This window comes from Delphinapterus leucas, chromosome 10 (assembly GCF_059928025.1).
Source record: "Delphinapterus leucas isolate spDelLeu-1000000601 "Yukka" chromosome 10, BTC_Dleu_Yukka2, whole genome shotgun sequence".
Lineage (NCBI taxonomy): Eukaryota > Metazoa > Chordata > Mammalia > Artiodactyla > Monodontidae > Delphinapterus > Delphinapterus leucas.
In genome coordinates, this window is record NC_143138.1 from 40,146,490 (window position 1) to 40,164,461 (window position 17,972).

Here is a 17,972-nt window from a genome sequence, read left to right on the forward strand (position 1 = left end):
CTAAAGAGGAAGCATTTGCTTTTTTGCACCAATAAAGGAATGCAGGATAAACATCTGTTCTTTCAATGTACTACATGCCCCAGCCCATAAGACGTCCAGAGCTTCTGGATGTCAATGCACACCCCCCCGCCACCGCCCCGTTTCCCTGCAGTGCTTAATCCAGGCATCTCAGGTTGCGCTCTCCGTTGCGTTTAACTGCATCCCACCTTTACCTCTAGACCTTCCCCCTCACCCCAAATGGATGGGCAAAGCCAAGGCCCGGGCGCCGTGACCCTGGGCAAATCCTCGCTTCCCCCTCCTCAGCGGAGCTGGGCGGCCCTGCACCCGCATCCCTTCTCCCCCGGCTGTCTTCAAGCGCGCCTCACCGTCCCCACCTCTACGCTATTGGCGTAAAAGCCACCTCCAGTCGCGCGGCCCTCTCATTCCATACGCTCGTTTACGCTGCGCGGAATGGGAGGGCGCGATTCCCGAACGCGGCCTGCGCTGCGAGCGCGCGGCCGTCCGGCAGGCCGGCGCGACTTTACGCCCCTGACGCAGCGCGCCCAAGATGGCGACGCAGTCGTCGTCCGGGGTGGCGGCGGCAGAGGGGGCGGCGGCCGTGGCGGCAGCGGCGACGGCGCGGGGCCTGGGCTGGGGGAAATGAGGCGGCCGCGGCGGGCCAGCGGCGGAGCCGTGTAGCTGAGAAGCGGCACCCCTTCCCTGCTTCCCTTGGCCGAGCCGGGGGCGCGCGCGCGCGCGGCCGTCTGGAGCGGACTCCCCACCCTCGACTCCAGCGACCCGCACCTCACCCCCACCCGGGCCCGGAGGATGATGAAGCTCAAGTCGAACCAGACCCGCACCTATGACGGCGACGGCTACAAGAAGCGGGCCGCGTGCCTATGTTTCCGTAGCGAGAGTGAGGAGGAGGTGAGGCGCCGGGCCGGGCGGGCCTGGGGTCCCCGGGGTCGGTGGCCGCCTTGGGCCGAGGCGCGGGGGGCGCGGCCGCTGGAGAGGGTTTGCCCGGGCCCCGGGTTGGGCCGCTCCTCTCGGCCCCAATGAAGTTCCGACGGAATTTCCTGAGGCGAGGAAGAGGAGGAAGGAAAGAGGACGGTGGGCGGAGGGGAAGTGGGTCTGATCGTGGCCATGCGGCACGGGCCGGGCGGGCGGGCGCTTGGGGCACTTTGGAGCGGGCCGCCTGTCACTGCGGAGAGTGGCGGCGGGTAGAAGGCAGTGGGTGGGAAGAGCGTGTGGCTTTCGGTCCAGGCCTGCGGCTTTGGATCCAGAAAGGGCAGCTCCGCACTTGTCAGCCCAGCACATGTGTGTAGAGGCCTCCGTGCACGAGGCGCGGGCCGGCCCTTTGTGACAGAGAAAGAGTCCACTTCATTGGCAGGTTGGGGGTTTGCCGAGGGATTATGTGCGTCTGTGAGGCGGAGTGGGGGTGTCTTAGGAAGATTTAGGGCGTTGTGCAAAAGCCAAAGCCAGTTGTTTATTTTACACTGCTCTGGGTAGCCCTTAGGGTGTAGCCTGAGAAGAAAGGACATTTGATTAGATAATCTTTGTGTGTTGAAATTTTTTCATTTTAATTGGGAAGGCCAAAAGCGGTATTTAAGATCTTTGCCCTGACATTCCTCCACTGCCCTATAGGAAGGCCTTTAGGATTAAATTTGCTTGCAGAATAGAAATGCTTAAAATCAGTTTCTTTTTGCATAGGGTACTTAAAAAAATCTCAGCTCCTCACAGCCGTTTCTGTGGTGATAAAGGGAATTCAGAGAAGGCAAATGTTTTGTAAATCCTCACAGAATAGCTGCTTCGGAAATTCATAAGATGCCTGTGGGAACGCGTTTCTCTCGTGTGTATGGTGGTAAAATGGCAGTTAAACTGGAAACAATAAAGGACAGTGAAATTCAAAATGCTGTATTCCGGCATTCAGCAGTGGGCTATCGTGGCAGGGCTGCGAGTACAGTACATCGTGTTGAAATGGGGAGAAAAGAACTTGACCCGTTAGTTATGAAAAGAAGTTGTGATGAAAGACACAGATGGGTTGCCAGAAGTTGCTGTCCAAAGATATTTAGGAGGAAGTGGGAATTTATTGCCTGAAAAAAAAAAGTTAAAAGCACTGTAATTGTGCTGTTGAGAGATTTTGTGTGTTCCCTTTCAGCAAAACAGTAGGAAACTGCATTTGGAAATGTATACTTGTGTCCTAGAATATATTGTAAAAGTCCTCAAAACAGATGCGTTGTAATAGCCTGTTAAGCAGGGCCTTGCTGTAAATTATGTACTTGTTTTGGAATATATGCTTGAGTTAAGTAGAATTATTGGCGGTGTTTACTGCTCCAGAGGCTTTGTTCTCTTCATTGTCATATCATATTATGGGAAATCAGATGAGATGACAGGCTGTTAACTAGAGGGAAAACTAATTAGCATAATAACATGTCTTACTATAACACTATGGTTAAATCTGTGAGCACCCCAATTATAAGTAGAAGGGTGTATAATTTACTTGTATGAATGATGCAAGACTTTGTTAAAAAAATCATACTAGAAATTGAGAACACGTGAGTATTTTGGGTAAGTTGGAAACCCTTTATAGATCATAAGCAAAGTAATGAAGACTTGATTTTCCATTTTCTGTTAAAGTTTTATGTACTGGTACAAGCAGCATCATTGTTAAAACACTTGACTGATCATGGAGTTTGCTGAATTTCTTTTTGAACATTGGTTAATGAGCAGAAGATTGATGCAGATCTTTCATTCAGATTCAGTAGATGTTACAGCTAAAGCCTAGGAAGAATGAGAAAATAATGAAATGGAACCTATTTTAGATTTGTTCAGTTAAGCAAATATGTATTAAGAGCCTATTGTATAGGCTCTTTTGTGTGTTCCTATACAGAATGCTGTATAGGTGCAGCATTCTGTAATGTGGGATTTAAAGATTTACATCCCTCCCTGCCCCCAAAAGTTGAGTAGTTATCGATTGGAACCCTTAATTGGGAGGGATTTTGGACCACAAAATAATCTCTAGGGTGCCATTCAACTCTCAGATTATATAATTGTGTTGGGAGGGAAGTAATTTGTTAGTTCCCGGAGAACTTTTATGTTCTCAATAGTAGTGCTAGAAACTGGAAGTATTAGCTGCCACACATTGTGGGAATGTGAAATTCAAACTCAATAGGACATTCAACCCAATTTTATTTTTTAATGAGCACTAATGGCTTTAATCAAGATAGAATAGGTTACAGAATACTAGTAGCATTAATACAACAATAATGTAAGTATGAATAGGACCCTGATTTATAAATTTAGTTAACCAATGTCAGGAAACGTACTTACAATGTAAAGAAAAAGAGATGGAAAGTATTAGCAGATAACAGACCATGAGTCAAACCTTCTAACATTCCATTTTTCCAGCCCCAGAAAATTTTATTTATAGGCCAGCAGTGAAAGCAGCTATAATACTGATCCAGGTTAGGGTGTGTGAACATATCCAGCAAGTTTACTGAGCAAGTTTATTGAGCACTCACCAAGTGTCAGGTTCTGTGATACAGTTAAAAGGAGACAGACAGTGAGGGAGCTTAGAGGCTAGTGGGACAGACTAAACAACATGATGAAAATGAGTTCCCTTTCCTTCAAACCTCTGGCTGCTTTTCCTGTTGATAAGCAAGCATCAACTGCAGGAAAATCCCCCTCCTTAGACGTTTTACTAATTATGGTGACACATTTTGATAAATTAATATCTTTAGGTTGGGGCAATCCTGATAACTAACATTTCTTTTTTTGTTGTTAAATAAGTTTATTTACTTATTTATTTATTTATGGCTGTGTTGGGTCTTTGTTGCACGGGCTTTCTCTAGTTGTGGCAAGTGGGGGCTACTCCTCGTTGTGGTACATGGGCTTCTCATTGCGGTGGCTTCTCTTGTTGCGGAGCACGGGCTCTAGGCACGCACGCTTCAGTAGTTGTGGCTCGCGGGCTCTAGAGCGCAGGCTCAGTAGTTGTGGTGCACGGGCTTAGTTGCTCCGCAGCATGTGGGATCTTCCCGGGCCAGGGCTCGAACCCGTGTCCCCTGCATTGGCAGGTGGGTTCTTAACCACTACGCCACCAGGGAAGTCCAACTAACATTTCTTACAGTGCTTTGAACCTGATGTACTGTGGACAGTCTCTTGCCCAGCCTCTGTTTTAACCACTTGGTGCCCTGAACACTTGCTTTTACTCTGTAAGCTGCTGGGCCTGACAGGCCCCGGAGCATGTGGCCTCCCAGCCAATCAATCATGTGTTTACAAAGACTCAGTTATATTTATCCCTATATCTGTTTATGTTCGTTGTACTTGTTATTGTAGTTATGCAGTGTAATTAATATGACGTCAGCTGGTGAAATTTGAGTTCAAAAAGAATGGTTTTGTGAGAAGTGTTTCAAATGCTTTGGAATGGTTTTGTGAAAAGTATTTCAAATGTTTTGGAATAATTTCAAGTCACTAAAAATATTGCTGCTCAATTAATATGGATTAGTATACTGAAAAAGATGGAGAGGGAAGGAGTCTTAAAAGTCTAGAAGGACTCTGCACATAGATAACTTCACGAATGTTTTCAGGTTTTTCTTTTTTTTTTAATATTTATTTATTTATTTGGTTGCGTCGGGTCTTAGTTGCGGCACGTGGGCTCCTTAGTTGTGGCATGTGAATTCTTAGTCGTGGCATGCATGTGGGATATAGTTCCTGGACCAGGGATTGAACCTGGGCCCCCTGCATTGGGAGCGTGGAGTCTTAACCACTGTACCACGAGGGAAGTCCCAGGTTTTTTTTTTCTTCATAGAAACTAAGTTGGGTGATACGACATTCATCTTTGTCATGTTATTCACCTTGGGCCTTCCTAAAGCACTTCAGTGAAATTTTCCCTCTTCCTCCATTCCTTTCCTTTGGAGCCTCCATGCTTACAGAAAGTGAGAGATACTAGGGGTGGGATTGCTTGTACTCTGTGTGCCCTCCCTGGACTGGGAGTAGGGGAGTGTAACACAGGCATTTTCGACAGTTGGAGTATCTAGCAATGTGCAGTACTCTTAGAAAGTCTGGTGGTACTGACTGTACATTGGATGGCATCACAGTGCCTGGGAAAGTTGAAGTTGCTCCTAAGGGGTCTGTGTTTACTGAGGGAGAAAAGTGAGTACTGATAGGATCATCTCAGTTAGATTTCCCTGTGCATTACAACTGTTTCTAAAAGGAGAGGACAAGTGTCCTTAAAGGTCTTAGTTTTGCTTGTTGAGCTTTTCCATCAGGAGCCCTGCATCTCTTGGCATGGGGCTCCTGGTTCTCATTTTCTCAGATCCTTGAGCTCACTAGGTTGGATGAGAAGATGATTGACATCGAAGATCCTCAGTGAGTGGAGTCTCTGGTGGCCTGAGTGTCAGTAAAAATGCCCAGAGGAGCAGGTGGAAGGACATCCCTGCCGAGTATACCTTCCCCCGGGCTCTAGAGTGGGGAGTAAGGCTCAGGTGGCAATCCCAGGGGCGAAAACCATGACGAAGGGCTTCTAGTGGATCCCAGGCTGGTTGGGGAGTCGTTTTTCAGCATATCTTGGTCGTGTACAGTATTACATTGTTCTAGGATCACCATGTGTGAATGGATCCAGTCATCTGACTGGACACTTCTGATCCTCATTTCTCTAAATCTTTTCTGAGGCTTTGTGTGCGTGCGTGCACACGCGTGCACACACACACACGCCCTTTCCCTTGTGTCTGCCTAATAAATACGGGTTAGTCAGATGTTTTTCCCATTATCTCCTTTTCTACCTACTTCCCAAGATGTGAATTCTGGTCTGAAATTTTACTGCAGTCTTCATTCTTCTTTTCCACTCCTTGCCCTAATCTTTTGCTTTTGGGTGATTCTCATTTCTCAATAAACAGAGTGTTATGTATATACTGGGTGTGAAGCAGTCTATATTCTTTTTCATAAAATAGTACAAAAAGGAAGGGCTCTTGTTCAAGAATGCATTTGTTTATTCATTCCTTCAGCACACTTTTTTTTTCTTTTTTGGCTGCACAGCTTCCGGGGTCTTAGTTCCCCAACCAGCGATGGAACTCGTGCTGCCTGCAGTGGAAGCGTGGCGTCCTAACCACTGGACTGCCAGGGAAGTCCCTCCACTGTACTATTTTAGCCTAACCCATTATTGCCTCTTGCCTGGATTATTGCTTTATCTTCCTAACTTGTCTCCCTGCTTCTGCCCTTACCCCTCTAGTCTTCACTACTACAGCTGGTGGAGTGATTCTTCTGACACAGAAGTCAGGTCATGTCACTCCTCTGCTCCAGTGGTGTTCTGTCTCAGTAAATCCAAAGTCTTAACCATGATCTTCAGCACTCTGGATGGTCTGGTCCCCTGCTATAGCTCTGACCTCATCTCTCACCACTCTCCCTCTTACTCATCCCTCTCTTCCAGCCCACTGGCTTCTGTGCTGTTTCTCCCCCATATTATCTGCATGGCTCGCTCCTTCACTTGAGGTCTTTGTTTAATTTTCACCTTATCAGACAGGTCTTTAATGATCACTATGTATAAGATAACACCAGTCCATTGTGCATCTCTTATGCTTTTTTTCTTGGCATCACATGTCACCATCAAGACATGCTATGTATTCATCTATATATTGTCTGTTTCCTCTCAAGTGAATGCAAGCTAGTCCCTGAGGATAGGAATTTTTGTCTCTTTTGTCTGTTTTATTCACTTCCGTGTCCTCAGTGGTTAGAACAATAGTAGATGCTCAATATTATTTGTTGACTGTGTGAATGAATGAATGAACACATAGTCCCTACTTTCAAGAAGCTTGCAGTCTAGTGGAGGAACTGAAAATAACCAAAATATACCGAATGCTAGTGTCTACCAATAATGTGTTGGTATGTAGGTTTCAGAGAAGTCTCCCAGTTCTTTTCATATTTCCAGTCTTAGTGACAGGGTGTCTGATAATCTTGAGTATCAGCGCATCAAAAGTATGTGTGTATTTGGTTGTAAATACTTTCAGAATCTTATTGGATCATCCCGTCATAGGACATTTAGGATTTCTTTCAGATGCTGAACTTGAGAGTCTGTGCCATCTCACAGGATTTGTGTTGGCTAATTGATATAATGTGCTGATCCCCAGCCCTAGTGGTGCAGTACCTGAGGGAAAAGGATTTTCATTTTGCTCATAGCCTGGAACCCTTTATTAATAAGTAAATAAATGCACCAACAGACTACAATCAAGTAGTGGATACTGTTTTAATGACTTGTTGGTAGTGGTTCATAGTCAACAATGTATGTCAAATCGGTATTCTAAAGTTTAGTTAATATTAACGTAATTAATTTGAAGATGAAGGTTGATAGGGATGCCCATAAAATTTTCCTGTCATTATTGCTTTGTTCTTTATGTAGGTCAGAGTAAGAGAAACACAATGTAAAGTTTATGGGTGCTGAGTCTAAAGCATTTGATTGATGGTGGTTAACGTGAAACAGAACAAAGTAACCATCATAGGCAAAAAAGATAATAAGATGTTATGCGGTTAAAAGAAGAATAAAGAATTGAATTTGGAAATAAGGTTCAAACTTAAAATTTAGTAATAAAACATATGCACCTGAGTTTCTGAGTAAAATCCTCGCAACACCCAAGAAAACTTCTTGAATCCAGTTTGAGAATTTCTGCCTTAAAGTAACATGGGTGCTCGAGTGTTCACAATGTTTTTCCAAGCCTTCTTGAAGCCTTTGCTTCCTCACCCTTTGAATAGGGAAAAGTGTTTATTCTTATATTCATTCATTCATTTACTCATTTGTTCTACAGACTTTTACTGAGTGTCTACTTCCAGGTTTGAAACTGTTCTGGGGACACAGTGATGAACAAGGTGGAATGGAAGTCATTGCTTTTGTGAAGCATCTGATATAAATGCCAGGAGACAGTAAATGAGCAAAAATATCAGTGAACTTGATGATTTTAGGCAGTGGTGGGTGCTGAGCAGAAAGTAAGTGTACGATGTGGCTGAGATTGGGGTGGGGGGGGGAATTGGCAAATTTTGATTGGGTGGTCCCTGAAAGGCAAGGTAGATGGAAGAGCGATTACAGAGGCCCCAAGTGGAGAATGAGCTTGGGAAGGAGGAAGAACTGGAAGCCAGCCAGTATAGCTGGAGATGTTAGAGAGGTGGGAGGGAATCAGATCCTGTGGGGCCTTGTCACCTTTCCAGTTTTCCTGGCTCTCCTTTACCCCGTCCTGCAAAGCCAGCCAGCAAACAAACCAGTAACATCCCGTGAAACCACCTTCCTTCCTTTGAATATGAGGTGTAAAGTGAATAGGATGGTAAAAGAGTTGATGAGAAAAAGCTGTATTTAAGTAATATCCAGGTGGAGATAAAATAAAGTACTGTAATCTTTTCAAGAGATAAGTCTGAAAGGACCCGAAGTAGAGACCCTAAAGTTTCTTTACACTCTTTTCAGGGTAGTTTACTCAGAAAGACTATCTTGAATAGGTAATATATATGCACACACTACAAAATTCAGAAGGTACAAAGGATATGGAGTGAAAGGTAAATCTTCCCACCCGTCTTCTCTAGCCACACCGTTTCTCACCCTCAGTTCTTCTTTCAGAGGTTGTGTGTGTGTGTGTGTGTGTGTGTGTGTAGTAGGCAGTTGCACACAAGTCAGGTAGTTAGCTTATAAAAGTTAGTACTGCAATGCATTGCTAATAAAAGGTTGGAGGACATTTTTTGTTTAATAGAACAAAGGCTTGCCAATTTTTCCTAGAAATGTATTTGAACCCAGGCCACTCGAGTATGTATGACTTTTCAACACTTACCTAGTTTTATTGAGGGTTTGGTTACCTTAAGTGCCAGGGATTCTTCTAGAGTGGGGAACTGTGTGTGTGTGTGTGTGTGTGTGTGTGTGTGTGTGTGTGTGTGTGTGTAGGTTCAGTTGTTGCGAGGCTGGGGATGTGTTAGCAGTGGGCTGTGTGTGTTAGGAGAGTGCTGTCACGGGGAAGCTACTTGCCTTCAAGCTCCTGAAAAGCAGCTGAGCAGTCGTCCGAGTCAGACTGGGTTTGCTGATTTCTGAACTCTCATCGTTTAGACTACTCAGAGTTGATTAAGCCATAGTACCTTCCTTTTCAAGGTAATGTATGAGCCTAAATATGATAGGATGCTGTTCACTTTAGCCATGTGCCTTTGTCCCCAGCTGTGGAATGGGGAGCAAGTAGAATTCTGAACGGAATTGTGGCTTTTCAGCTCTTCTTGAGACAGGCTGTGAGATAATAGAAAATATATATTGATCTCTGTCCCCGGTTCCTGGCATAGAGCTCCTTAAACCCTTGTAATTTCCTAAGTGACAAGAACAGTAGGAGTGTCTCTTAATCTAATATTAGTCTTTGACCTCTGTTCCTGACACAGGGCTCCTGAAACTCTTGTAATTTCCTGGGTGATAGGAGTGTCTTTTGTTCTGACGAGGCAACTCTGGGTGGGCACCTGGATGGCTCCTGGATGAGGACTGGTCACTGGAAAGACCAAGCCATGATTAGAAGCTTGGAATTTTCAGCCCTGCCCCCCATTCTCTTGAGAAGGGAGATAAGCTGAAAATAGAGTTAATGATTGATCATGCCTATGTAATGAAGCCTCTGTGGGGTTCGGTGAACTTCCAGTGGGCAAACACATCCACACTGGGAGGGTGGTGTACCCAAACTCCATGGGAACAGAAGCTCCTGCACTTCAGGATCCTTCCTGACCTTACCCTATGTATCTCTTCATCTAGCTGTTCATCTGTATCCTTTAATAAACTGGTAAATGTAAGCAAGTGTTCCCTGAGTTCTGTGAGCCGCTCTGGCAAATTAATGGAACCCAAGGAGTGGGGGTGATTGGAACTTTCGATCTATAGCTGGTTGGTCAGAAGCACCTGGGCTTGTGACTGGCGTCTGAAGGGGGAGAGGGACAGTCCTGTAGGACTGAGCCCTTAATCTGTGGGATCTTCAGGTAGACACTTCCTCTGGGTAGATAGTGACAAAATTGAGTTAAATTGTAGGACACCCAGCTGGTGTTCAGAGACTTGCTTGGTGTGGAAAACCCCACACATATTTGGTAATCAGAAGTCTTAAAAGTCAAGCATTCTTTTTTTTTTGGCTGTGTTGGGTCTTTGTTGCTGCGCGCGGGCTTTCTTTAGTTGCCGCGAGCAGGGGCTACTCTTCACTGTGGTGCACGGGCTTCTCATTGCAGTGGCTTCTCTTGTTGTGGAGCATGGGCTCTAGGCGAGCGGGCTCAGCAGTTGTGGCTCGTGGGCTCTAGAGCACAGGCTCACTAGTTGTGGCTCATGGGCTTAGTTGCTCCACGGCATGTGGGATCTTCCTGGACCAGGGCTTGAACCCATGTCCCCTGCATTGGCAGGTGGATTCTTAACCTCTGTGCCACCAAGGAAGTCCCAGAAGTGAAGCATTCTGTGTGAGTAGTAAAGGAGACTCACAGGGAAGAACTAGGTTTTTCCCTACTCAAGAAGGAAGAAAACTGGATTTTTTTCCTTCTCGTAGACCATGCCTTAAACTTCTTTTCTCTCTCTTCCTAACACTCCCCACAAAGTGCCAACCCAGAGCTGGGTATGGGAGGACTTGACAGAAGAAGGTCATCACAGTGCAACCTCCTGATTTAATTGGAAATAAAAACAAATTACTGAATGATACACCTATATTCAAATGTAAGCACCAAAAGTATTTCAGAGCAAACATGAGTGGGTTTTTTCCTCTTTTTTGGACATCTTATCGTTTATTTATTTTATTATTTTTTAAAATTTATATTTTTGTTTATTATTATTTTTTTGGCTGTGTTGAGTCTTCGTGTTGCACGCAGGCTTTCTCTAGTTGCAGAGAGCGGGGGCCACTCTTTGTTGCAGTGCACAGGCTGCTCATAGCGGTGGCTTCTCTTGTTGCGGAGCACGGGCTGTAGGCGTGCAGGCTTCAGTAGTTGTGGCTTACTGGCTCTAGAGCGCAGGCTCAGTAGTTGTGGCGCATGGGCTTAGTTGCTCCGCGGCATGTGGGATCTTCCCGGACCAGGGCTCAAACCAGTGTCCCCTGCATTGGCAGGCGGATTCTTAACCACTGCGCCACCAGGGAAGCCCTGACATCTTATTTTTTAAACTGTGTTCTGCTGCTGCTTTCTTAGTGTAACCAGATTCGTAGAAACAGTCCACTTTTGGTTACGTATCTGAGGCAGGGTAAGAGCGTGGTTTTTGTGTGCTTTGTCCAAATATACTTTAAAAAATTGGTAAGCAGTGTAGGATGCTTTTTAACTCCTTTTAAAGTGGAAAATTAGTAACTCAAGTGTCATAAAGCATTATCTCATGGGGAGGGTGGGAGGAAGGGAGATGCAGGAGGGAGATGTGGGGACATATGTATATGTATAACTGATTCACTTTGTTATAAAGCAGAAACTGACACACCATTGTAAAGCAATTATACTCTAATAAAGATGTTAAAAAAAAAAGCATTATCTTATGTTGTGGTAAGTATTTTGTGAGCACTTCTAAAAGGAGATAAAGACAGTGAATTTCTACTCCATCTTAAAAAATTATTACAAGAAGAATAAAAAGTTAAAGCAAGTAGAAACAAAATGTTTTAAAGAGAAGAGTAACATAAACAAAAAAGAAATGATCCCTTAGGTAGACTTTCTTTGTATACAGTTAGTTGATCTCTTTGTTCATAAAAGGGTAAAGTCCTTTTAAAGAACTGCCTGGAGGGCTTCCCTGGTGGTGCAGTGGTTGAGAGTCCACCTGCCGATGCAGGGGACACGGGTTCGTACCCTGGCCTGGGAAGATCCCACATGCCGCGGAGCAGCTGGGCCCGTGAGCCATGGCCGCTGAGCCTGCGCGTCCGGAGCCTGTGCTCCGCAATGGGAGAGGCCACAACAGTGAGAGGCCCGTGTACCGCAAAAAAAAAAAAAAAGAACTGCCTGGAAAATCTTTTTTGAGTCTGTTATTTAACACTTCTCTCATTTGCTTTATGAGAGCAGCTTAGCAATGATGAACAGAAATGGATATGAACTTAGACATACAGTGCTTCTACTTCTATAAGAAGGAGGAAGGATGGTGATGTTTCTTTGAATATTTAAGAATCCTAGTAAAATATGCTATAAGAAAAGTTATATGCTTTTATAAAACAGTTTTTATAGTGAGTAGTATGAGCTAATATATTTTAAGTAATGGGAACTTTTGATTATTTAATTTTTCATTTTCTTCTTTGCAGAAATGACTCATTTACTAGACTTACATTCAGTCATCATTTACTGAGTGTGTTGAGCCCTGACTCAGGGTTTTTATACCTATCACTGCAATGCTTATTTCTTCCCAGTAGGTTTTGTAGTTTGAGTAGACTGCCTTTAATAATTATAAGACGAGGGACTTCCCTGGTGGTCCAGTGGCTAAGACTCCGCGCTCCCAATTCAGGGGGCACGGGTTCGATCCTTGGTCAGGAAATTAGATCCCGAATGCCACAGCGAAGATCCCGAGTGCTGCAATTAAGAGCCAGCGCAGCCAATCAATCAATAAAATTAAATAAATAAATTAAATAATAAGATGGAACCTTTAGATTTCATTGGTAAAATGAGTTAGGAGGTCTCTGTATGTAATAACTATATTTCTGTGGTATTGTCATGGTGTTGACACTGTTTAATAAGGAGCAAGCTTAGTATCATCCTTCAGCCAGGCACTCTGAGTGACTTTTTCTTTCAAAAAGGAATTTTTTTGTTTAGTACAAAAGTAATTGTATCTATAAAGAATACTTCAAACTGAGGGGTTTAAGGTGTGTAGAATACAGAATCTGAGCTCTTGAGGAGCTTTAAACTTTTGCAAGATGCAGTTTAGATTATAAAATGTAAAATACAAAAGTGATGGAGAGGAATTTGAAGGAGTCTGAAGATGAGGTGGAATATTAGGGACAATTTTATGGGGTGTGTGGCACCACGCCTAAATGTCTTGGTTGGATTTGAGTAGCTGACAAAGAATATTCCAGGTGGGAGACATGGGGCCAGGTAGGCCATGGAAAGTCAGAGGCCTGGATATATAGCCCTTGAAAGCCTGTTTGTCCTAAAGTGTTGTGAGGACCATAAATTGTTGGCTTGTGGCTGTGTTTGGGCTGCAAGATGATTAAAGAATTTTTTTTTTTTTTTTTTTTTTTTTGCAGTACGCGGGCCTCTCACTGTTGTGGCCTCTTCCGTTGCGGAGCACAGGCTCCGGATGCACAGGCTCAGCGACCATGGCTCACGGGCCCAGCCGCTCCGCGGCATGTGGGATCCTCCCGGACTGGGGCACGAACCCGTGTCCCCTGCATCGGCAGGCAGACTCTCAACCACTGCGCCACCAGGGAAGCCCAAGAATTTTAAAAAATTAGTAGCCAACATACTAATATTGAAAAATTTCAAATAAGAAATCTGGTCTTTAGGGTTTTCTTGAAAAATCAGAAGATCCAGCAGCACTGGGTTAGCATTCCTATGTGAGGACTATGGCCAGAGCTGAGTGGTGGCTGCTCTTTGGACTCTCCGCCCCCTTCAGTTGGCCAACAGCCCTTATCCCATTCCCTGTGATCTCTGTGATACCAGGGCCCAGGGTCAGCTGCCATTTATTGTGGTGGCTGAGATGTTCTTGCCTTCTGAAGGTAGAGTTAAGAGGAAGGTCAAATATTTCTCGTACCCTTGTAAATTTCTCTCAAAAGTGGGAAGATGGAAGATAAAAAAGGCTACATGTTTCAAGAAAAATGGGAGAGTGCTGATTTCTTTGTGGAGATGAAAATATTCTTCTTACCTCTTTACTTTGGAAACATGATGTGTCTCTGTCAGAATAATCTGATGGACTTCACACACTTACACCCTACCCAGGCCCCATATGGTGGCATTTGAGTTTTGGTGTCTGTGGTGGTGAAGAGCTTGGGCCCTGGAGTCAGTCAGGGAGGGAGCCCTGGCCCTTACACTCACTAGTCTGTGATCTTGAGCCAATTACTTTACATCTCTACACGTCATTTCCTCCCGTGTAATAATAGTACCTTCCTATTTCATTGTAGTGTGGGAAGATGAAGTGAAATGATTTATTATATAGAACACTTAGTCCAGGGGCTGGCACAAGTTAATATTCAGTGTTAGCTATGTAAATATAAAACCAAGAAAAAGGCAATTTCTACTTCTAACTTGGGGTTGTAGTAAATTGTGATAAGAAGATGGTTTGGGGAGTTTCTGAACCTCAGTTGTTTGTATTTGTTTGTTAATTTAGCTAGTGCTTCTTGAGCTGTAGGCACTGTTCTGTGTTCAGTGAACAAGGCCCCGACCTTCACGTTGTTTACAATCTGACAGTGGAGATAGATAAGCCAGCAATTGCAATATAGTGCGGTATTTGGAGTAGAAGATCTTACAGTAAGTTCAGTGATCCTCTGGTTTCATCTTTTGTGGCAATTTTAGTGTTAGAAAAGGTACCAGACAGGGCAGACAGAGTACTTGGTGATGGTGAGCCCTGTTCATAGGAGCATGGCACTGTAAGCGGTCCACCATCTTTCCTTCTTCACTTAGATCATCGTTTATGGAGCAGCTACCATTGATAAGGCAGAAAAAAGGGAAAGAGAAGCCTTTCTCTGGATAAAGAAAGCTCTTATCCTCTGCCTGCCTCCCTGCTCTGCCCCCAGTCTGTGCTGGGAGAGAGAGAAGTTAAGAGGGACCAACCCAACCAATATCTGGGGTGGGGGGAAAGATACTTTTCCTCCTCATCCCCACGGACTTGAAAACAAAAAGCTCAGCAGAGAACCCTACCAGTTTTGAACTTTGGAGCCGCCGCTGGAACCAGGAAAATCTTTCAAAATTTAACTTATTTTTATTTCATGATGTTAATACGATGTACCATTAAAAATTAGTACTTTATTGCAGGTCTAAGAAATAATTTTAAATGCATGAAAGAAAACCAGTGTGGCAACTTATATTTATTTAAAATAATCCCTGTGGATTGCTTTGCTTTTATAATTAAACTTTTTTTTTTTTTAAAGTAGAAATACAGTGCTGTGGGAGAAAGAAGAAGGGAGATGAATTCTTGGGTTTGAGAAGGTGTGTGGCTTGGAAGGACTTGGCAGAGGACTTGATCAGGAGACTTGGGGGAGAGTATGCTGTGGTCAGACTGAGCAGAAGAGGCCAAGGGCAGTTGAGGCAATGGCATACACTGGAGAGCCTCTGGAGAAGAGTTTGGGGCTATGGTGCAGGGATTTGGAGTGTATTGAATGATTGATTTTTCTGGCAGAAAATCAGAGAGCATAGAATAATGTTTCTGGAGTCGTTCTGTGAATAACTTTGGAAGTGGGTGTGTCTCTGGAGAGGGGGTAAGTGTTTATTATTTCTAGGGTCTCTGGCCCACTCTTCCTTCCTCAGAGCATTCTCTGCTTTTTGGAGAAAGCCCCTCTTGGAGAGGAAGAAGAGCCCACTTACCACCCCAGAAACCAAATGGGCCGGTGCGCTAGCTCCCTTCTCTGATGGGCCTGTGTAGGTATAGGATTCAGGCTCCACTAGTTGGCTGCTCAGTGCTTGAGCCTGGGTTCTGAGGAGGCTACTGGAGGGTGAGTGGAGGGCAATGGCTGCATGCTGACCAGATGTCTGTGTTGTAGACCCAGGCTGTGCCTCTTGCTGCCAGCCCTGGAGTGCCCGTGGTATGGGCCCATCTTCCAAACCTGGCCCTATAGTCCCTGTCACTCCAGTTTTCTGAGCCTTTGATGTTTCTTCCACTACATTCTTTTTGGCTACAGACAGCCAGACTTGGTTTCTGTTCTAGCAACCCAAGAACCCTGTCTAATATACCCCCTGGGTCGTTTTTTAAGGTAACCTCCTTACTAATCCAGTGTACCAGACAGATGTCTGTGTCTTGAGTCAGAATTTTCATTTATTTATTTTTCTGGGAGAGCTTTTTCGTTTTATTTATGGAGCAGACTTTAACATCCCCCCTCCCTTTTTTGTGGTAAAAATTTTTTCATGCTAAAGTTTGTAAAATTTAAGTGGCCAAAAAATAATCCAGTCAAATTAGAGCAAATGTAACTAACACTGACCTGAACTGATATTTTTATGAAACGCTTACCAGCATCATACCCTCCTACCCTTGATGCTTATGGTTTCTCTTTTTAGAGTTGACCTATAGAATATTTGGGAATGTGTGATTTTTTTTTTTTTTTTTTTTGCGGTACGCAGGCCTCTCACTGTTGTGGCCTCTCCCGTTGCAGAGCACAGGCTCCAGACGTGCAGGCTCAGCGGCCATGGCTCACGAGCCCAGCCGCTCCGCGGCATGTGGGATCTTCCCGGACTGGGGCACAAACCCGTGTCCTCTGCATCGGCAGGCAGACTCTCAACCACTGCACCACCAGGGAAGCCCCATGAGAATGTGTGAATTTTTAATATTTTAAACCTTATGGGTGTCAAGGTCCAGATAAAAAATGAATTTTAAAAATGCAAGCTTATGAAAACTGTAGGATGCTTCTTTTTTATTTTTTAATAAATTTATTTATTTATTTATTTACAGCTGCGTTGGGTCTTCATTGCTGCGCACGGGCTTTCTGTAGCTGCAGTGAGCTGGGGCTATTCTTTGTTGTGGTGTGCGGGCTTCTCATTGCCATGGCTTCTCTTGTGGAGCACGGGCTCTAGGGCGCGTGGGCTTCAGTAGCTGTGGCACATGGGCTCAGTAGTTGTGGGTCGTGGGCTCTAGAGTGCAGGCTCAATAGTTGTGGTGCACGGGTCCAGTTGCTTTGCAGCATGTGGGATCTTCCCAGACTAGGGCTCAAACCTGTGTCCCCTGCATTGGCAGGAGGATTCTTAACCACTGCGCCACCAGGGAAGCCCTGTAGGATGCTTCTTAAAATGCGTATCGTAACCAAGTTCTATCTTGGTTAACAAGAATTTATTGAGTCCTTACTTTATACAAAGCACTATTCTAGGTGCAGTGATGATTTTTAAAACTGTGGACATGTTCCCTAGTCTCCAGGAAGATGCTTTTCTAAACTGATGAATTAAATTTCCTTTAGCCATTTCAGTACAGTTGAACACGTGGCTACTGTGGGTCTTGTGTGTGGGGTCAGATAGAAAAATTGAAAAGACAAGGCTTAACTGTACTTGGAGCAAATAGAAAAATATGTAGGAAATTCCCTGGTGGTCCAGTGGTTAGGACTTGGCGCTTTCACTGCTGGGGCCCAGGTTCAATCCCTGGTTGGGGAACTAAGATCCCACAAGCTGCGAGGTACCTCCAAAAAAAAAAAGAGCTGTGTTTTGGAGGTACATCAGGTTGGAGGCAAAATACTGAAAGAGCCAATCTTGGGCTTTAAGAAATGGATGGAATTTAGATAGATAGGAAGGAGGGGAAAGGGTATGTTAGGAGAAGGGGGCTCACTATGATTGGGGTTGGGAATGAGCTTGTTGCGTGCTCGAGACTGAGCGCCTGAGCCTGGGGTGGGGCTAGTGGTGTGGCAGGGTGAAGGGGGAGGTTTATGGTGTAGAGCCTTGATTTCAGAGGATGAGGACTTTGGTTTGATCCCACAGTGGGGAACCATAATTGTCCTTCAAAGGGTTGTTGTGGAAAGGCTTGAGATTGGAATGTAGGATAAACGCTGGGCTTTTCACCACAAGGAACCGTTGGGAGAATGCTACTCTGTGCTAGAATTGAGAGCCATGGCAGCAGGGGAATGAAGTGAAGGACTGAAGTAGGAGGAGTTGCAATCAAAGGAATGGACAGATTTAGTGAAGGATGGTATGTTAAAGATGAAGGGGGGGTTGTTTTTGTTTTTAACATTTATTTATTATTGGCTGTGTCAGGTCCTAGCTGCGGCATGCGGGATCCTTTGCTGTGGTGTGCGGGCTCCAGAGCGTGCAGGCTCTCTGGTTGTGGCGCACGGTCTTAGTAGTTCAGGCAAGTGGGCTTAGTTGCCCTGTGGCATGTGGGATCCTAGTTCCCCGATCAGGGATCGAACCTGTGTCCCCTGCATTGGAAGGCAGATTCTCAACCACTGGACCACCAGGGAAGT

The 17,972-nt window shown here is 44.8% G+C and overlaps 1 protein-coding gene across 2 annotated transcripts in view; it reads left to right on the plus strand.

Moving 5' to 3' along the window:
- Nucleotides 1–525: 525 nt before the first annotated feature.
- The window catches only part of NUDT3 (nudix hydrolase 3), a 107,860-nt gene continuing 90,413 nt past the window's right edge, over nucleotides 526–17,972 (plus strand). The window contains exon 1 of one of the 2 annotated variants that reach the window (XM_089918865.1): nucleotides 526–906. In XM_089918865.1, the coding sequence (XP_089774991.1) occupies nucleotides 808–906 (99 nt within the window). In that variant the 5' untranslated portion in view covers nucleotides 526–807. The remainder of the gene's footprint in view (nucleotides 907–17,972) is intronic. The other variant, XM_022581643.2, reaches the window with a different exon arrangement.